This window comes from Diabrotica undecimpunctata, chromosome 5 (genome assembly GCF_040954645.1).
Source record: "Diabrotica undecimpunctata isolate CICGRU chromosome 5, icDiaUnde3, whole genome shotgun sequence".
Lineage (NCBI taxonomy): Eukaryota > Metazoa > Arthropoda > Insecta > Coleoptera > Chrysomelidae > Diabrotica > Diabrotica undecimpunctata.
In genome coordinates this window covers 135,630,142-135,652,901 of record NC_092807.1, presented here as the reverse complement: position 1 = coordinate 135,652,901, position 22,760 = coordinate 135,630,142, and the positions used below count along the sequence as shown (strand labels likewise).

Sequence of the window (22,760 nt, the reverse complement as noted above, 5' to 3'; positions counted from 1 at the left end):
AGCATTCGAATCCTGGCACGTAATACCGACATACCACTTTCAATAGCCGTAAATCTCGTATTTATTTTTTGGTCAGATTCTTAAAGATTTTAGATGTAGCTCCGCATACATAACACCGACTTGTATTGGCTGCAGCATTACAGACCTTGCCAATAATTATGGTCATCTTGAAGACATGTTTAAACATGGATATTTTACCGCGCAAAACAACTTTAGTACGTGTTAAGTTGTTGGACGATTATTCAACTTTGTAAAGTGCTTTCTACGCAAGTACTTGTAACCTTTACGCAATCTGACGGTTGAATAGCATTGTTTTTTTTTGTTTAACAATTAGTCGTAGCATGGATAAAATGATTTATGTGTGTTTCTAATAATTTCATATTGTCGCTTGGTTGAATTGGCTCCAACAAACATTGCTAGGACTTGCAACGGTATAAGAGCAGTAATGTCTTCTTTATCTAATTCTGCCTGTACGCATCTCTGTATTTCCCTGCACGAATTGGAGACTTTATGAACTCTTTTAGTATTTTTTTGGTATTCCTTTTTCCTCGAGCCTGTAACCTTGTCTGTTTTGCATGAACGGTACCTTCACCATTAAGCAAAGAACGCATTTCTTCTATTTTTTTTTCTTTTCGTCCTTTCGCTGGAGTCTTCAAATGATTTAGAAGGCCAACCTGATCGCATTTGTTTGGTTTGAAATTTTCTTTGTCTGTTCGTTGTAGTCATTGTTTACTGCTATTTGTTTAATGATATTTAATTCTATCTCGTAGTTGATGGAAAAGGTTTTAGACGTTAGAGCTTACCATTAGTTCGTTCTGAGGACGCCAAGAGGCATAAATATGCATAACAGCCAATGGCGGTACGCTGTGTGACGAAATTAAACCTTAACTGTCTATTTTATTTTTATTTATTGATATAATTTGTCTATTTTTCTTGCGTTTCTCCAATTTTGTCCATAATTGTATCACATTAAACTTTTTAGGCCGACGAAGCTTATAGAATTGGCCCAGCTACAGCCTCTCAAAGTTATTTAAGAGGAGATAAGTTGTTAGAAGTTGCCAAACAATCTAGAAGTCAAGCAATTCATCCTGGATATGGGTTTCTTTCAGAAAATGTTGAATTCGCCGAACGCTGCCAAAACGAGGGAATTATTTTCATAGGGCCGCCATCATCTGCCATAAGAGATATGGGAATTAAAAGGTATGTATAATAAATTATGTAACGTAAATGCTAAAATTCAATTTTTGCTTTTGTATATTGCAGTACGTCAAAAGCTATTATGTCTGCAGCTGGTGTTCCTATAGTCGAGGGATATCATGGTGAGGATCAAAGTATAGAGACTTTAAAGAAGGAAGCTAGAAGAATTGGCTTTCCTGTCATGATTAAAGCTGTTAGAGGTGGAGGAGGAAAAGGTAAAACAAAAATATAAAAATTATAAAATTTTCTGATACACTGAGAAATACTTTTTAACACCTGTATTCTTAGAGTTATAAATAATTTTCATAATCATCATATGTCATTCCTATCCACTCACTCTAAACTATCTTAAATCTTTCTCAACATCATCCAGATATCTGAGGTTAGATCGTCCCTTCTCCTTCTTTTCGGCTTGTTTAGCATATTTATTTAAGCAGGGTCACTTTCATGCTTTCCCATCACGTGGCCCACCCATCTTATGCGTTTATTTTGATGGGTGTAACGATATCTTCGTTACTAAAAAGTATATAGAGTTTAGAGTTATATCGCCTTCTCAATAGTTACTGTTTGTTAACTCCGCCATATATGGTCTTCCGTACTATTCTTTCAAATATTCGCAGCAACTCCTTCTCTCGCGTCGTCATTACCCGTGTTTCCGATCTGTTAGTGAGCACTGAGCGTATAAATAATATTAATATTTAATCCACCTTAGCCACTTTAGCCCAATAATCTAAAGTACCGACCATAGGCATCAGAAAATATTACTTTTTAAAGCCCTTTAACTTTCCAATAATATTCGGATTCACAATCTCGTCTTTGAACTCTTTCTTTTCTTTCTGCATTTAGTATCAATACATGACCATAACGTGAACTTTGTTGATCTCTTCTCGACCTTTTTCACTACTATTTGTACTTTCCATTCTCTGGAAAGAGAAGAAGAAAATCCAGGTGCAACTTGGTTTACCTTGCAAACCGGCGTTTGGGTGTTTTGAAAGGCACAACGGTGAGCTTTGAGACGTGGGTCTATAGATTCGGGATGAGGGTATATTAAAAAAAAAAACGAAAGGGGAAAAATAAAGGACGCCAGCTAGTTCTTTTTTGAGGGACGAGGAAAACTCGACACTTGACCTATGAGATTAAGAAGGATAAAATCAAATAGGCTAAACCTCTAAAAAAACCAATAAACATATATATATATATATATATATATATATATATATATATATATATATATATATATATATATATATATATATTATTGTGATATTTAAAGTCTTGGTGCGCCAAGCAATAATTAGCTAATTAATTTTTTTGATTAATTAAAATTATTTAAATGATATGATTATGACTCTATCACAATTTTTACTTCTTTTATCTCAGGGTTAAATTCGTGCTTCAATATCTATGCTATTACATGTGAAAGGTGAGGTCCAGAGAATACCGGAATAATAAAAAACACATATGATCTAACACTATATATTGAAATAAAAATAATGAAATAATTCACACTCAAAAGTTTTCAATAAACAAATCTCATATAAGGATTCTCAAAATTTTGTTCTCCGTACGTGAACAATCAAAATTAATGGTACAAACAATATTAATTGAAATCTCAAAATCCCAAACTATTCTAACTCTCCTAATCAAAATATTTATATCCTTTCTAAATTACGTGTAAAAATTGTGTTATCAATAAAAGAAAAAAACTGCAGAAACAAAAATATCTCTCTCTGATGATGAGTGGTCCAAATCCTTGTTCCTTGTAGACTATATTATCTCCTCTCAACCGCTCCCTATGTAATCAGCAATCTTACACAGATTGTTGCAAGTATATCGTCCTTAATGATCTCCTTCAAAAGCACAAATAATTCAAATTATGATAGCCTTTCTCCTCTCGATAAACTGAATCTCTCGTTGGCCCGAGTGAAAAATGACTCTTGGAATATCTTCTCTTTACGATAAACTGAATCTCTCGTTGGCCCGAGTGAAAAATGACTCTTGTAATATCTTCTCTTTACGATAAACTGAATCTCTCGTTGGCCTGAACAGTGACTCTTGGAATATAAGTAGAGAAATATGACTTACAATATTTTGCTGCTTCAGCTTCTGTCAGATACACTAACTCCACAAAAACTCACTAACATTCAACACTACTGCTTGCTACATTTCAGGAACCGCCAGAGAACAATCACTGTTCGTCTTACAGACTTGGAAACCAACTGATCCTCTCTTCTCTCTCCTCAATCTCGCTAAACTTTTTCCTACATACTTATCCCACCTTTTTCAATCTCCGCCAATCAAAACTCGTCACAATTCCCCCATTTTTTCATTTCGATAACAAACAAATTTTTACCTATAATTATAAATTTCCTAAAACTTATTTACAAATAATATTTTTCTATAATTCTTAAAAACTAACAAGAACCTCTTTCTATAATCCCTTCTATTGTCTTTAATCACTGCATTAATGTATTTCAATTGTCTTTGGATTTCACTTAAAATTATGCGGGTCACTCAAGTATAACAAAGAAATAATTTATGCAAAGCTTACATTTTGTTTAGTACAAGTAATCCAAGAATTTAATAACTTTCCTTCTCCGAAATGTTTGTTGGATATTATCCTACTTATCTGAATTATTTTAATCTTTTTGAACTTTGAAATATTTTTAAACAAACCAATATTTTTCTCGATTTTACATATCATAACAATATATATATATATATATATATATATATATATATATATATATATATATATATATATATATATATATATATATATTCAGGGATTCTACAGTATTCACTGCCTTCCCTCGCACAACCGTTTCCATGTCTCTCTGCTGTCCCATTCTCCATCGTTTAAGCCTCTCTTACTCATGGCGTCGTCTACTTAGTTCCTCAAGGATTTTCGGGGTCGTCCTCTTTTCCTCCTTCCTATGGGGCTCGATTCGGTTATTCTCTTTATCCATCTGTTGTCGTTAGTTCTTCTTACATGTAAATACCACTTTAGTCTTTTTTGTTCTATATATTGTATGTCTGTTTCTATTGATGTTCTTTGCTTCATTTCGTCATTACTTCTCCTATCCATTTTTGTTACTCTGCAACATCTTCGCAGGCATTCCATTTCTATTGCTACTATGTTACTGCTGTTTTTCTTGTTTATGATCCAATTTTCAGCCCCATATGTCATAATACTTCGCACTAATGTTGTATAAATCTGTGTTTTTGTATTCATATTTAGATGTCTATCCCACCATACTGAGTTAAGTTGTTGGATTGCTGTTCTTATTTGTGCTAATCTTTGTGTAATTTCTTTCTCTGTTGTTGCCTTTTTCGTGATTATAAACCCCAAGTATTTGAATTAATCCTTTCCTTTGATTGTTATGTTGTCATCAATCTGTAGATCTTCTATGTCTTCTTCACTTGTAGATAGGTACTCTGTTTTCGCGAGGTTAATATCTAGGCCAGCCTTGGTATATTCTTCTTGTAGTTTCTTCATCATGTAGCTGAGGTCGTCTTGGTCTTGTGCAATCACTACTTGATCGTCTGCAAAGTTTAACGTATATAGGTATTCGTTCCGTACCGGTACTCCCTTGCCTTCGCATTTTCTTTTCCATGTAGTTAAGGCTTTCTCTACGTATATTTTGAATAGGGTTTGAGATGTGGAATAACCCTACAGGAGCCCTTTTGTTGTGGTGAAGTCTCCTATGATTCTTGTTCCCATTTTAATGGACACTTTATTTTCTTTATACAGAGCTTTTGTAGCTTCTATGGGTCCCGTCTGTATTTCTAATTTGTACATTGCCTCCCATAGTTCTGACTTTGGTACAGAGTAATACGCCTTTCTCAGGTCCACAAATGCCATGGGCGGCTGATGCCATGTCTTTTTCTAAATGGGCTGCTGAAGAAAAGGTCCTCCAAACGGGGGTTGTGGCGTTAGGAATTAGCAACCTAACACACAGAAAAACATAAGGGTAAGAAGAACGAAAATCGTAAGATGAAAAAGCCAAATACGGAAACACATCCCCAGGTGGAAATCCACACCTATCGGATACGGGGTGAGGGCAATGTTGCGAAGAGTTCGGAAGACGCAGTCTTATCAAAGCTCAACCAATATACATGCATAGTCAAAAAAACACACTTTCCTTATAATATCTCTCTATATTTCTGTCAGATTTACTTTCTTATTAGTTACCAGAGAAAGGAAGATTATAGGAGATCATTAAACAAATAATAGCTACAAATTAACAATTTCCCTTTCGAAATCCTGAAGCAGTTTACTTCCCATTTCTCTCTTAGATCTTCTTATTTCATTCCTGTATTCATTCTACATTCGCTTCAATTCATTGACCTAGTTTGCATAAACCCAAACTAGTTTTTTATTAGCGTTTCTTCACCTATTCTCCTATAATGCATAGGTTGCAAATTCGCAACGTGATAGTATTGGTACAATTTCTTGTGTTTTTTGTATTTCTATTCAATTGTAGTTTTCCATTTTTCTCTTTTCGGGTTTCTTCAATTATTCTGTGTTAATGTTTAATTGATCATCTTGTAGTGGTTAGCCAATAAACTAGCCAGCTTCCTTAGAATTAACATTTATATTGAATAATTTTTAGGAATGAGAATAGCCCTTACTGAACAAGACTTTGAAGAAGCGTTAGAGTCTGCCAAAACTGAATCTCAAAAGGCATTTGCTGATTCTGTAGTATTATTAGAAAAGTTTGTTACTGAGCCGAGACACGTAGAAGTACAAGTTTTTGCGGACACTCATGGAAATGCCGTGCATTTATTGAAAGGGATTGTTCTGTACAAAGAAGGCATCAAAAAATTATAGAAGAAGCTCCAGCGGTAACTTATCCTAGAAAAATTTAAATAATTTTATGTACAATTTTACAGTGAAGGTCTAAAGTATCTATCTAACTATTTTCTGATTCATAAAACTCATATCAATAGATTCTGAGCACATATCTAAATTAACGGCAGCAACTTTCAGCGTAGCTTTTACGATATTGCAATCAGATAATCAATAAAAATGGTAGGTTTGCATCATTTAATAAAATTATTTTAAATAAAATCATATGGCAAATAATACATCATTGGCTCTTGTATCACATCAGTATGTTTCTAGATTTTGGTTACATTATGCCTTAGTATGATTCATAAATAAACATAGTTGTTGATATATATTTTTTATCTAAAACATAAAAATAAGTTATTAAACCTGAAAAAAATAACAAGAAACTGTTGCCAAAAAAGTTGATGTGCTTTTATAAACTTAAATTACATGTGATGATGTAAGAAGCTATTTCCTATTGGCGAGTTGGCCAGTCTTGTAACGTATTATAAAATTCTTTGTGCTCTTCTGGTAATTACTGAAGTGTCTTCTTTAAATCGCCTATCTTCTCTTTCAAATTGGGACACTGATTGATAAACTTGAGTACATACTGCCCTGGTTTTTTTTAAGTAAACGTCTCCTTATAGCGCCACCAATAAAATTACTAACAGTAACAGTACCTTTTGTTTTTGAGTCAAATACAAATTCATTGTATTCTGAAATTTTAAAAGGTTCTTTCCTTAGCAATACATTCAATAGAATTTGTAACTTTTTTGTAGAGAGTGGGCCACCATTTTTGAAAATCAAGAATGTCTGTAGTATCAACTAGCTTTACTAAAAACTTATGTTTCTTTCCAGGACGTAGTATTGGTTCCATGACTTCTTTGACAGTGTAATAGCGATCTGTTCGATGCCATACACGCTTAACCAGACCGAAGTCTCTATCATTCGGGAGGAATGAATGACCTCTTAAAGGCAATCTATAGAAATTTTGTTTGAATCGGCCTATATCTGTCAATGTCAAGAGAAAACGTATCATCGAATGATTTTTGTTTTGTCCTGCACAGTTGTCACTGTACAGGTACAAATTTTCAACGCTAGTCAAAGCATAAATATTCAAGTAATCCAATAGGAAGAAGACTTCTATGTTTCCATTTATTGAGGCATAGAAGTCTCCTTTCATTATGAATTGAGAAAAAAAAGCACGGATAATTGCCTAAAATAATCCATTTCCTGAATAGGAATGCATGGAAGTGAAATATTCTGCATATAGTCGAATGTTAAACAAAGTGATGTGCCCTTACTCGCTTTACATAGTACTGTTATATCCCTTACATATTTGTAAAATTTGTTACTCCGTTTTTTGTGGACAAGCAATTCGGCAGCAGCAACACGTTTTGCAGTCTCATTAAGTGTTGCATTTTTCAGTCTTAACGTTAGTCTTTCACGTTCACAGCACGTGCCCACTTGTGGCCATCCAAAGCGATAGTTAAACCTCTCTTTAACAATTTTGTAATACAATGGATATCCTACTTTTGTGTTATGGTACTTAGTTTTAAAAAGATCGTACATAATTTTTATGTTCAGGGTTGAACAAAGATATTCGACTTCTTGTGTAGAATAATGACTTTTTTTAAGGAAAAACATTGAACGTGATCCATTATTTGAGCAACAGTGTTGGCTGGAATGGTTTTCCTGTTATTCTGCTGCCCTCTCTTATCTTCAGGAGTTTTTCCCAAAAGTAGTAAATTTTATAAGCAATTAATTTTGATTGATATTACGTCGTGGAAGCTTTCAAACGCTTTCTTGCAGATCATTATTTTACGTTCTCCCAAATAAACGTTATTAATAAATGAACTGTTTCTCGCTTTAAATGATCTTTTCCTCTTGTTCTCTAATTTTCTTGGTCTTCGATTTTTTATAGGTATGGTCTCGATTAGACTCCCTAGGTAAATATCTTGCTCGTTTTTGGTCTTGAAGGAATATATTTTCTTCAAAATGTCCTGACGCTGTTCTTCCGTCATTTTAACCCAGCATTTCATCTTGCAGCTAAAATATAACCTAATTTAACATAACTTGCCTATGTATATTAGTTACAACTATTTACCTGCACGGTTTTCCGGTTTTTCTTGAACGTACTATATTGCCTTTGTAGTTAACATACCCTGCTTCAGAACGTATTACATTTTTAATTATATTGACTTTATACTCGTCAGTGTTGTAGTATACCTTTTCTCTTCCTCCGTTTAACACTTTCACTATCACTCATTTTTGTTACTAAAATACGAATGTAAAGCATCAATAATGCTTTAGCAACGACAGAGGACAAACAAACAAAAATTAGGTTAGAGGTTGTATGTATTCTGTCAAATTTGTAGATAAACGTTTATTTGGGAAACATATTAAGTCGTCGATTTAATATCTTTCATAAATAAACTGAATGAAATACGGTCTGTAAGTGAGTGACCTGTAATATAGTACTTAATATGTTTCATCAGCAAATGATGCGCCTATGTGTAAACATCGGTTTACTGTCAAAATGTCTGGAAATGGGTGACTTAATATGTTTTATAAATAACTGATTCATATATGGTTAGTTAAAAAATATTATCTAATACAGAAGTTATCAAAATGTAGAAACCTAAACAAATAAATTTACTTTTTAGAGGATGTTAGATCAAAGTTAAAGACTACAAAATTAATGTGAGTAGTTAATACATTGTCGAAATGTTACTTGCCATAGAATGTCATTTAATAGTTATTTAACCAACAAGTGTATTAATAAGGGCGATTAACAATTGAGATATTTTAACGCGTGAGCGAAGCGAGCGCGTTAATGTTCGAGATTGTTAATCGCCATTTTAATTCACGAGTTCGTTACAAAACTTTTCCGTCGACCGTACTTTTCAGAAATAAAGATATCTTAGTTTAAATATTTATTTACTTAACGATAAACAACAATTTTTTCAGCTTTCATTGACTTTATTCAAAGTTTCCTTATTGGTAGTTTTATTATAGTAAACATTAATATTTGAAATGGCACAATTACTGAAATTAAAGGAAGATATTGATAAATGATTATCTGCTGTATAGCATTTTGACAAATTTATATTTAAGTCTTCTTGGACTTATGTAAATTCTGTGATAGAAGTTAAATTTTGGTGGAGTTAAATTAAACTCTTCGTCAATATCAATCCTTTGATTTTTCAAATACACAGAATTTTAAACAATAAAGTAAATAATGACATACAATGACAGGTAGTACTAACAGCGGCTACTTCATTTTAAATTAATTTTTTAGTGGGAATATAAATAGGTATATGTTTGGTTGCCTACACCACAGGTCACTGCCAATCACAGAGCGTTTAATTTATGCAAGCAATGTATGTTGTGTTGCCTATAATGAAATCGCTCATTAATAGAAAATCATTCATTAATAGGGGTCATTAATCAATAATTTTGAGGGTGTTAAAATTGATCATAAATGGAGGGACGACGGAAACATAATTTAACAAAAGGAGTTCGTTAGAATTTTTAATGATTATGTCAGCAACACATCATAAAAACTATGAACAACTATTTATAATTTTACTAAAATACCACAGATTAATAAATTTAAGATAAAAGTTTGTATTTTTACGAAATGAAGAAATGTGCAGTTCACCGGTGTGTTCTAATTTAATATTAAGTTTTTGGATTTATTTTAACCTTAACAGTCGTAGATATTATTGTGATAATTGTATCCACATCTTAAAAAGTGATTTGGCTTTTTCAACTTTATAAATACGATGCTAAAGACCAAATTATATAATGCTTTTAGATTAATTTGTTAGTTTTTGAATTATTTTTCGTCGTCCTGACAGAGTAGGGGAAGAAGGCTAATGAAGGCTGAATTTCTCTATCAGAGGAGCAGTGATGCTTCTATCACAAGGTCTCACAGTTCTTGAAGGAGAAGGAATGCTTTCGCTCATGCGCAATGGGATATCAATTTTCGTTTTTATGTCAGAAAATAGTGGAGTAGAGAAGACTTTAGATATGTACTCTACTTAGAATAGGTACTATGTTTGTTGTTGTTTCAGCCTGGTCTTTCCCCAAAATTACGGAACGAACTTGGCATGGCTGCTGTTAGGGCAGCTAAAGCTGTTGGTTACGTGGGAGCTGGTACAGTTGAATTTATTTTGGACAAGAAATCTCACGCTTTTCATTTTATGGAAATGAACACTAGACTACAAGTAGAACATCCTATTACCGAAATGATTACAGGTAATATCATTACAATAAAAAAGGTATTAGTATTTAAAATTACTTGTTGTCCGTGCTTGTTATGGGTATAGTTTGTCATTGACTGACGTGGTATTAGGAAATTATTAGATTTAACCTGTAAATGTTTTCAGAATTCTTTCCTCTGTTTATTCTTTGGCGGTTTTCCCTATTGCTATTTCCAAGTAGCTAACGGTGAAGAAGTACATAATAACCCTTAATATCATGAATGCCAACTTCGAGAAAAAATCAGTTTGTAGTTTAAATTGTTTTTGACAATTATATTGCCAACATGAAAATTTTGATCTTCTTCTTCTTCTTCGTCTAGCCATTCACGTCCACATCTGAACATAAGCCTCTTCAAGTCTTCCTTTCTATTGTTTTTTATTGTACGCTACTTGTAGCCAATTTTTCCCGGCAGTCCTTTTCAAATCATCTGTCCATCTCATAGGAGGTCTGTCTCTGGGTCTTTTGTTTTGGTATGGTCTCCAGGTTAAAATTGATCTGTGCCATTTGTTTAGATCGCTCCTAGCTACATGTCCAGCGTATTCCCATTTCAACTTTAACGATTTTTGCACCATATCGGTGACTTTGGTTTTCTGTCTTATCCATGTGTTTGTTTTCTTGTCCTTAAATTTGTTGATTTCTGAGTATATAGTTCAGTTTACCGAATGCTGTGTAGCAAAATACTGGGGTGTGTAGGAGGAGAGAGGTATAAGAAGAGTTGTCTATATATATATGGGATAAAATAGATAACAATTAAGTAAAGAAGTATGAAAAAAAATATTGAACGGAATGTGGCTAGGCTAGCAATGTAGGCAAGAGAATGACCACTAGAAACTCAAGGATGGATACGGCCAATTTGCATGCCTTTTAAAGACAGTAAATCAGGAAAATATGTATGATGGATAGAAAAGAAGATAAGAAAAATGAATAGATATAATAAAAATTAACAAAGAAAACAAATTGAGGGCGCCAGAAGAGGGATAATACTCTAAAAAGAGTAACGGTCACTCTTCCAGGTATCGTATACTGCTAAGATTAATTAAAGTTGATGTAATAAACAAAAATGATGTAAATGTAAAAAGGTAAGGAAATATTAATAAAAAATTATATGCAAAACAAATTCAAGTTTATTAAATATAACTTCTTAGATTCTGACAATCTCTAAGTTACCAAAAAGTATATGAAAATTTCACAATATAATATTTAAAAAAAAAGAAATGTTGAAAACAACTATAATAAAAAGTTGAAAACTACACAGAATAACTCTGATATAGAGTGTACAACCTACATCTAGGTTAAAAAACAACCTTAAAAAAAATAATGCTAACGTTGGTAGAACGTATAGCCACGTAAATATATCATACTAACCTACAATATGACCAACAATATTGTTAAACACTTCTAAATTCACATACAAACAAAATAATATATATAAATGGGAACAAGCCAAATTAAACAATTGAAACGGTATATTATCCTGAAGGGATAATAACCGGAGTTAATAACGCAAGATGAAATATAAAAAATTAGTTAAGTAGACAAATAATGAAATAATTAAAGTTAATAATGAAATAATTAAAGTTAATAAAGAAATAAATGGTTAATACAAAAACAATGGAAGATAATCTCTGGGTAGAATTTGAGCTCAAACTTACCGATACCTTACACCAAGGGGAGTTATATTAATTAATATATATATTTATGTTATAAAAAAAAACTAGAACTAGTGAAACAAGATATATATATATACATATATATAGTTCTGAAGTAAAAACCAACTGTCCTCCTAGGTGAAACAGTTGTCTGGAAGGATACTCCCGAATGGCTTCGGTGTCCCAGCGAAGTCCTCCTTGAGGTCCGAAATTAGCACGGAGCTGGTGCTAATTGGCTCAGTTCCGATGATGACTGTCCTGCCCTACCTCTAGGTGCAGGCTGGAGAAAAAAAATGAGGGTGGAGTAGACAATACCCCCTGGCTTGTCCCAATGACCCTGATTCTTATAGAGTTGAAGTGGTACTCTCCCTCGGATGTTCTGAGGGAAATTTATAATTCCATGGTAGGTGGCTGAAAACAATTCCCCGTTACTTCTAATCTCAACATTCATAAAAAGAAATCAAAGAAGAAGTGAGGAAAGTTTCTTTCAGCATAAGAAACCGGAGCAAAAAGATAATTATGGTAGATAAAAAAACCCATCCAATCGGATGTAGCGTGACCTTGCTTCACATAGAGTAAAAATATAATGGCCTTGGACAAAATACTATATTAAAATATGAAATAATGAATCTGAATAATAGGATATAGATAAAATACTCTAATGTTTATAATATAAAAAATTATTATTTACCAGATAGCTACTTAATTCCGTGCTAGAAATCTCACTTCACCTCCCGAGTTTGCGAAAACACCGTCAATTAAATCGTTATGGTATACTTAGAATATTTAACTTCTTGAAGTGAAGGAAATTCTATGCATTAATTGGATTTTCTTTCGCTAACTGCCACCTTGTATGTACCACTCCAAACTCTCGATCAAAAGTGAATTTTAATTCACAGTTAATTAACCAAGAAGAGCCATTTTTCCACTTCTCCTAATCTCCTGCCATCTCTTTGATTCGCAATGGTACCAAATTAGATCAGAGTGACAACTTAAATTATTAAAAATACACACTTAATGGGCAAATGAACACTTAAAGTTAGGCAACCCATACTACATCTCTGAAATTATTTTTAATATAAATACAGTATAAGTAACGACTGTTACATTCCCCTACTAGTCGGGAAAAAAAAATTTTAATCAAAAATTTTTTTTTTTTTGTTCCTAAAATTAAAAGTATCAATAACTAAGTGTACTGGCCTAACATTCCACGTTGATCCGTAAGTTTACACAAAAAAAATAACCACGAACTAAAGATCACGGAAAAAAAAGAATGGTCATGGCGCCAGACACCACAAACTCAGATGACTCGAAAGTCGAATCAAAATCTCAATCGACAATATGCTTAAAAGCCAAATATTAACTAAATATACCAACTAAATTCTTGCTGACAAATAAATGTCGAATTGGGCACTAAATCCAAAATTGAACTATCCATGGACATCAGATTTATAAGACTAAGTATATCCAAGGACGAACAACCAGGCAAATGTATGAGCCAATTCAAACAATATCTCACCCGGAGATATACTAAACTAAGATCAAAGAAATCATAAACTAAATAGGTTAAGAATTGAACACTTAATCCAAAATTGAACTAACAATGGACACCAGATTCATATTAATATATCCAGAGAAGAACAATCAGGAAGATTTATGGAGCAATTCTCACCAAACCAAATAACACAAATAGTAATCTAAATCGTAAACATACCAAAGTATATCAAAGACGTAATAACCAACATAAATGTGAAATAGGACGCTTAATCCAAAGTCAGGCTATCAATGGACACCAGATTCATAAAAGCATATCCAAAGAAGAACGACCAGGAAGATTTATGGACCCATTCACACCAATACTAAATCTCAAAACTAAATGAGGTCTACGTACACCCACATATGGTGATACGAACCTACATAACCAAATAAACCAAATAAGTGAGGAATCAGACACTGAATCCAAAATCGGACTATCGATGGACACCAGATTTATAAATAGAGCATATCCAAAGAAGAACGATCAGGAGAGGACCAATTCTCACTAATGCTAATAACTAAATTAGCTCTTACCCTCATCCGGTAATATGAGCCAATACCAACTAAGTAATTACAATAAAGCAAAATTTCCTAAAGTGTGAAGCAGCATTGCCACACTTATTCAGACTAAGTAATGTAATATGTAACTGAACTAAACCAAAGATAAAGATAAATACCTAAAGTCTAAAATCTAAAATGGACTAAAGGAATTCAGAGGCTAAATAAATTTTGAGTGTGCTGGTATTCGCTAACTATAGCATGTGGCTACAACAGATGTATGAGAATAACCAGACACCGATAAAATTCCAATAGAAATCCTAAGAAAATATAAGTGGTGGACTTTTCCTATAATACCATTACTAACGAAAGAAAAAAAAATATGTCGAGAACAAGCAACCAATTTTGAACAAAACTGTAGATTTATAACAAGTTCTCGCAGCATGGAATTATCCGGGAATAGTCCTAAATCTAAACAGCAATTTATGCCTAAGGAAAGAAGTGGGATTACACTAAGAGAACAACTCATTTGTCTAAACTCTTAAATAATGAAAATGACTAACTTGACATGTGTAGGGATAGTTAAAGAAAAAAAACATAACCTGCAGTAAGATAACTAATATGAACTAATTAAACTTCCCTATCAAGTTGTGAAAAGGTAACTGGAATATTTGGACAATCACACAAGAATGGTTAGGACATGTCGCGAGCATTTCCTGACCAGAAATATTATGAGGCATAAACATCTGCCTACTCTGCAATAAACACATATAGTACGAACCTAATTGAGCAGCAGTGATCAGTTGCTGAGCAACAATCTCGAACCCACGTATTCACTAAAGCTGAGTATTGACAGATTCATTGACAGAAAATTCAAAAGAATAAATAAGAAGAAATAAGAAGGACGCCGCGCCGGTCATCCTTACCTACTTCAAAATTCCAAACTAATTCCAGAACCATCCTGTATATGGAATCAGGACATAAATTATTGTAGAGTATTCAAGATTTTCGTGACAAGTGAGAATAAAGCAGACCAAAGATAAAAAAAAATCACATCATCTTTCCAAATTGGCAAATATTGAACAAATATATCAAAACAAATACTAAGGAATCAAATATCAAAGATATAACACACAATATATGATCCAGTAGTGTAACAACATAGTTCCATAGTTCCTTATCAGTAATAGGATTAACTATAAGTATAAATCTAAATATGTAAATATATACTAAACAACCCTCGTATCATATGAGGTTAAAAGGAGTAATTCTCCTGGGAAGATTAGTACTTAAGAATATTAATTCATTATGAAGTGCATCATTTATAATACAAAAAAAAATGGATAAGTCATACATACTAATTATCTAATAAGTTATAGAAGTCATTAACCAATGCCAAAAGATACAAAAAAAAAGCGGTGTACCTACGTTATCTGGTGATTAAGAAAATCTTAGACTAAAATGCAAAATATAATCAAAATAAGCTAAAGACAAACAGAGAAAGAGATTAGCTTAAACGAAAGTGTTAAGTTAGTCTTCTTCTGAGGATGAAGAACTAACCTCGTCGATGGTGTTATCAGGCAGTAAATCCTTTACATGAAATTGACCAATTCGTTTGTTGGACGAATTGTCCCTTAATTCATATACCAAAGGAGATATTACCCTTACAACCGTACACGGAATGTATTTCTGGCAAAATTTTGCCGAAATAGCATCACCTTTACTTGATTTTACAAAGTTTCTCTTTAAAACTCTATCGCCAACAAAGAATCGCAAATCTAAAGTATTTGATTGGTTATAAATATTATATGGTACAACCATAGACATATTTATCATCATCATCAACAAACCTAAAAGTTGATACTGATAATGGAACTATTTCACTACTGTAATCATTAGAATTGTGTTTAACGCTACTGGGTAAAGAAGAATTGGTAGTTGACCATCTGTGATCACTTAAAACAGGCGGATTCAACGTTTCATGATTAGTAGTTAATTTCGGAACTGATTTGTGAAAAAAAATGTGGCCAAGTTATTAGCAACACACCACCAAGGTCAAAATAGCCAGCAAAAATAATATATATATAATCAAATAAATACCTTAGTTATCTTACTAAAATACTCAAAATAATTTCTAGTTATATGTAAATTATAACTATTCTAAACCAAATATTAATATATATGCAACAATTAATAGTACCTATAAGTATAGTACTGTTGGCTGTAGGAATAAAAGTTTATATAATATACGATATAAGTATGTGTAGGTAAGTAAGTAAATATAAGTTCTTAATAAAAATACAAAATTCAACCTAGAATGTAAGTTGTACTACTATAACCTATCACTGAGGTCTCAAAATATTAATAACTAATAAATCTAATAAATAAAACTAATAAATCAATACAGCAGTATAAGTATACCTGTTTAGTATTAATAAAAATTTTAAAGATAGAATAAATCAGCAATAATATAAGTAAAAAAAAGAAGAAGCAAAAATACAAAAACTCAAGTAAGAAAAAAAAAGGACTCAGCTAAAAGCTACTGTCTTAAAACCAAAAACTTGGAAAAGGCACCGCGTTGGGACGCCGATGTAGCAAAATACTGGGGTGTGTAGGAGGAGAGAGGTATAAGAAGAGTGGTCTATATATATATGGGATAAAATAGATAACAATTAAGTAAAGAAGTATGAAAAAAAATATTGAACGGAATGTGGCTAGGCTAGCAATGTAGGCAAGAGAATGACCACTAGAAACTCAAGGATGGATACGGCCAATTTGCATGCCTTTTAAAGACAGTAAATCAGGAAAATATGTATGATGGATAGAAAAGAAGATAAGAAAAATGAATAGATATAATAAAAATTAACAAAGAAAACAAATTGAGGGCGCCAGAAGAGGGATAATACTCTAAAAAGAGTAACGGTCACTCTTCCAGGTATCGTATACTGCTAAGATTAATTAAAGTTGATGTAATAAACAAAAATGCTGTAAATGTAAAAAGGTAAGGAAATATTAATAAAAAATTATATGCAAAACAAATTCAAGTTTATTAAATATAACTTCTTAGATTCTGACAATCTCTAAGTTACCAAAAAGTATATGAAAATTTCACAATATAATATTTTAAAAAAAAGAAATGTTGAAAACAACTATAATAAAAAGTTGAAAACTACACAGAATAACTCTGATATAGAGTGTACAACCTACATCTAGGTTAAAAAACAACCTTAAAAAAAATAATGCTAACGTTGGTAGAACGTATAGCCACGTAAATATATCATACTAACCTACAATATGACCAACAATATTGTTAAACACTTCTAAATTCACATACAAACAAAATAATATATATAAATGGGAACAAGCCAAATTAAACAATTGAAACGGTATATTATCCTGAAGGGATAATAACCGGAGTTAATAACGCAAGATGAAATATAAAAAATTAGTTAAGTAGACAAATAATGAAATAATTAAAGTTAATAATGAAATAATTAAAGTTAATAAAGAAATAAATGGTTAATACAAAAACAATGGAAGATAATCTCTGGGTAGAATTTGAGCTCAAACTTACCGATACCTTACACCAAGGGGAGTTATATTAATTAATATATATATTTATGTTATAAAAAAAAAACTAGAACTAGTGAAACAAGATATATATATATATATATATATATATATATATATATATATATATATATATACATATATATAGTTCTGAAGTAAAAACCAACTGTCCTCCTAGGTGAAACAGTTGTCTGGAAGGATACTCCCGAATGGCTTCGGTGTCCCAGCGAAGTCCTCCTTGAGGTCCGAAATTAGCACGGAGCTGGTGCTAATTGGCTCAGTTCCGATGATGACTGTCCTGCCCTACCTCTAGGTGCAGGCTGGAGAAAAAAAATGAGGGTGGAGTAGACAATACCCCCTGGCTTGTCCCAATGACCCTGATTCTTATAGAGTTGAAGTGGTACTCTCCCTCGGATGTTCTGAGGGAAATTTATAATTCCATGGTAGGTGGCTGAAAACAATTCCCCGTTACTTCTAATCTCAACATTCATAAAAAGAAATCAAAGAAGAAGTGAGGAAAGTTTCTTTCAGCATAAGAAACCGGAGCAAAAAGATAATTATGGTAGATAAAAAAACCCATCCAATCGGATGTAGCGTGACCTTGCTTCACATAGAGTAAAAATATAATGGCCTTGGACAAAATACTATATTAAAATATGAAATAATGAATCTGAATAATAGGATATAGATAAAATACTCTAATGTTTATAATATAAAAAATTATTATTTACCAGATAGCTACTTAATTCCGTGCTAGAAATCTCACTTCACCTCCCGAGTTTGCGAAAACACCGTCAATTAAATCGTTATGGTATACTTAGAATATTTAACTTCTTGAAGTGAAGGAAATTCTATGCATTAATTGGATTTTCTTTCGCTAACTGCCACCTTGTATGTACCACTCCAAACTCTCGATCAAAAGTGAATTTTAATTCACAGTTAATTAACCAAGAAGAGCCATTTTTCCACTTCTCCTAATCTCCTGCCATCTCTTTGATTCGCAATGGTACCAAATTAGATCAGAGTGACAACTTAAATTATTAAAAATACACACTTAATGGGCAAATGAACACTTAAAGTTAGGCAACCCATACTACATCTCTGAAATTATTTTTAATATAAATACAGTATAAGTAACGACTGTTACAGCTGCCCAAGCTAACTTTCTTCTTCTTTTTATTTCTTCAGTTTGAATTTCCCTATTTAGTATTATTTTTTGTCCTAAGTATATATATTCTTCAACTTTTTCTATAACTTTATCGTTTATTATTGTCACGGTGTCTTCGGAGTACATGACTTTTGTTTTGTTTAAATTCATTTTCAGTCCTATTTTAGAAGATTCGGTATGTAGTTCTAAAAGCATGGTTTGCATTTCTTGTAGGTCAGTAGCTATCAGGATTATGTCATCTGCAAATCGTAGATTACTGAGATAGCGGCCATTGATGTTTATTCCCTTATATTTCCAATTTAGATTTTTAAAAACGTCCTCCAAAACAAAGGTGAACAGTTTGGGTGATAAAGTATCTCCCTGTTTGACTCCCCTGTTTAATGGTACAGGGTTCATGTGTTCATTTTCATTTAGGTAGTATGTAGCTGTAGCTTGGTTCATAGTTTCTTTTATTAAGTTAATATATCTGCTGTCTATTCTACAATTTTGCATTGCGTTTATTACGGCCGTGTGTTCTATGGCATCGAAAGCTTTTTCGTAGTCTACAAATGCTAGGAAAACTGGAAACTTGTATTCGTTACATTTTTCTATTAATATTTTTGTGGTTAACAGGTGATCGGCAGTTGAATAGCCTTTTCTAAAACCTGCCTGTTCATATGGTTGGTATTCGTCTAATTTCCTTGTTAGTCGAGTAGTTATGACTTTGGTGAGTATTTTAAACAGGTGTGACAGTAGGCTGCTGGGTCTGTAGTTTTCCAATTTTCGACTATCACCTTTCTTGTGTAATAAGATTACTTTAGAGCTGTTCCAGCTCTTAGGGACTTTGCCCTGATGTAAACAACTGTCCACAAGCTTAGTTAAAATTGCAATTAGTTCCTTACCTCCTTCTAATATCATATCTATGGTAATATTATCTTCTCCTGTAGCTTTATTTCTCTTTATATTTTCCAATGCTGTAGTTACCTCTGAAATTGTTACTTTTGGCATTATTTCTGATCCAACATTTTTTATTAATTTCCGTGCTGGTCTCATCTCATCATCTTGTTGATGTGTTCTGTAAAGTTCTGTGTAAAATTCTTCTATTCGTGTCAGTATGTTTTCTCTAGTTGTGATTTCATTTTCGTCTTTTCCCATTAATGATATCATCTGACGTCGTCCTAGTGTCGGTCTGAGGCATTTCATACTCTTATTTTTTTCAATAGTTGTTGTTATTAATTTTTCGTTTTCTTTTCTTTTTTGTTGTATGATTCCTTTTCTAATCTGCCTATTAAGTGCTCTATATTCGTCGGTTCCCCTTTTGTTAGATTTATTTAAGATCTTCCTTCTTTTTATTTGTTGTAATATTTCTTTGTCTAATTCATTGTATGTTGTTTTTGGTTTTTTCAGTTGCAGAAGGCTTTTATTCACTGTTTCGGTAATAAGGCTATTCAAATCATGAAAATTTTGATAAAAAATTTTAATAAGAAAAAAGAAGATTTATTTATTATTCACGATACTCGAAAACATGTAACAAGTATATGGAAATTAAAAATACAATTGCGATATTTTGGTGGTTTTATGAATGAATTATAAAGAAATAATGTAATAATAAATTTTACTTAGATTTTAAATTTCAGATCTTTTGTAAATTACTATCACTTTTGCTAATACACACCATTTTCAAAAAGGTCCTTTTGAATTTATTACTTTCATTACACAAAATTTTAATGTTATCAAAATACATGATCCGATTTTTCCAAAATTTCAAATAATTTCAAACAAGATATAATCTTAGTGTTAAGATAACTTTTCCAAGAGAAATAATTTTACTCTTTAACTAATAAAGATGTTTAGTTGTAAAAGGCGCTTATTGTGCGTTTTAGGTACTGATCTTGTGGAGTGGCAAATTAAAGTGGCGTCAGGAGAAAAACTACCATTGTCACAAGAAGAGATTACTTTAAAGGGTCATGCCTTTGAAGCCAGGATTTACGCAGAAGATCCTAGAGGTGGTTTTCTACCTGGTGCTGGTCATCTCTCTTACGTTTCCACACCCGAAGCAGCAGATGATACTCGAATAGAAACTGGTAGGTATTTAAATATTTTTCATTTTATTGTATACATAACTTGCCCTTTAAAAAAAAAGGAAGTTACTGAGTCGTTCAGTTCAGATTAGACTTCCCAATCGTTGGACTGAACAAAAAGGCCAAAAGTGTTTTAAAATCTGTTTTCGTATATTCTTTCGTGCCTAACGTTTCCCTTTATTTCTGATAGGTAGTTACATAATAAACCTTTTCAAGCGTTTGGTGGGTTTCTCTAGTGAATAGATTCCTTTTGGTACGGTTGGTAATACATTTTTTTCCATAGCTAATGTTAAAGTGTTGCTATAACAACTGTTTTGCAATCTTATTGCTTATTGACTCTTTAATGTAAGATTCTGCAACAGATGATATTCCGTCCATTTCGTATTTATTCACTTTGTACACAAAACGCAACAATATTCTCCGCAAAAACCAAAACGTAACATTTGTTTGACATTTGTTGACAGAGTAATTCATATCCCTAGCAACGGAGCAACACAATTGCGATTTTTGTGCTAAAAATTACAATTTTCTTTGAAATTATATTTTTCACCTGAACTTGAAGTCTTGCTATAGAAAAAAATGTTGTATTGCACACGACGATAAAATCGCATTATCTTCTCGAGCATAATTAGCGTCTCGACTGACGTCTCTACGTTAAAAAACGCTCTCGAAGATAAAGTACAATGTTATCGTCTTGTACAATAAATATCTATTAACTGGTGTAATTATTTATTTAATGTTGTTTTATCAGCTGGTACTCGGTAGTAATACGATTTTCCTCTGATTTTACTTTTTCTTAAGTTTGTTAAATATTTTGACCAGATTTATTTCCTTGTAATTTTTAAATTATAATTAATATTAAATATAATTGGAGTAAAATATATTTTTAAAGGTTTTATTTCACAGGTGTTAGGCAGGGAGATGAAGTTTCAATTCATTATGATCCAATGATTGCAAAGCTTGTAGTTTGGGGAAAGGAGAGAGAAGAGGGTCTTTCAAAACTAAAAGCAAAACTAAGAGAATATAATGTAAGCATTTTATGTATGTTTATATAAATAAGTCAAATAAGTTATCATATGTTACATTTCTGGCGAGTTTATTCCAAACTCAATTTAAAAATGTTTTATTTCTTGAAAATACATAAGTGGCTGCTTTTTATAATAAAAAAAAACCCCCATGGCTGTGGGCCGCCTGGCCAAGGAGGATGTAGATTACTTCTGACACCAGAACCCATCAGCGCAACATATAGTAGTAATAATATTAAATAATAATTGATTTGCTAAAGAAGATTTTATATTAAAATGCCTTGAGGCCAATAGTTAATTACAATACTTATTATATCTAAACTTCCATGCGCCTATTGCATATCAAACTAGTTCTTTTCAAACCAAACCTTTGATGAGTTCCCTTCTTACTTTAATTATACTTACCAAGTTAAACAATTGATGCTCTATAGAATATTCATCCCTATATCCTGCCTTAGTCCAGTAAAATCCTAATTCTGCTCACTTTTTATTTCTACTTAATAACAATGACGAATTCAGTTTGGACTATTTGGCGTTCAATTAATTTATCGTCTGGCTATCCTTCTTAGTACGTTATCCGTACCACACGTTAAACCTAACTGATTATGCAAGAGTATCTCACTGACTCTACCCATACATCGTTTTTGTTTTCTTATCAATTTTCTTAATATTGTCCTTTTACACCTTACCTCTTTTGTATAGCCTCGGTCAAAATGATTCTTCGTCTATTTGAGTATATTTGTAGTCTTCAAAATCTGTGCGATGTCGCCATTCCAAAGAATGTGGGAAATAATAGAACTTTTTAACCTGAAAGAAGGTAGTGGAATATTAAATAAAATCCCAATAAAAGTAGTACCTAACCTAATGAATATACACTGTTATTTATTCTAATCTCATGATCGATCCCAATAATACGAGTATCTTAAAAAAATCTGTTGATAACAGGAATGCAAA

The 22,760-nt window shown here is 32.3% G+C and overlaps 1 protein-coding gene across 1 annotated transcript in view; it reads left to right on the top strand.

Moving 5' to 3' along the window:
• Positions 1–22,760, top strand: part of Mccc1 (Methylcrotonoyl-CoA carboxylase 1) — a 44,989-nt gene that overhangs the window by 5,639 nt on the left and 16,590 nt on the right. The window contains 7 exon segments of the mRNA XM_072532771.1: positions 983–1,200; positions 1,264–1,412; positions 5,814–5,984; positions 5,987–6,045; positions 10,111–10,294; positions 20,584–20,784; positions 21,688–21,809. Coding sequence (XP_072388872.1) covers positions 983–1,200; positions 1,264–1,412; positions 5,814–5,984; positions 5,987–6,045; positions 10,111–10,294; positions 20,584–20,784; positions 21,688–21,809 — 1,104 coding nt within the window.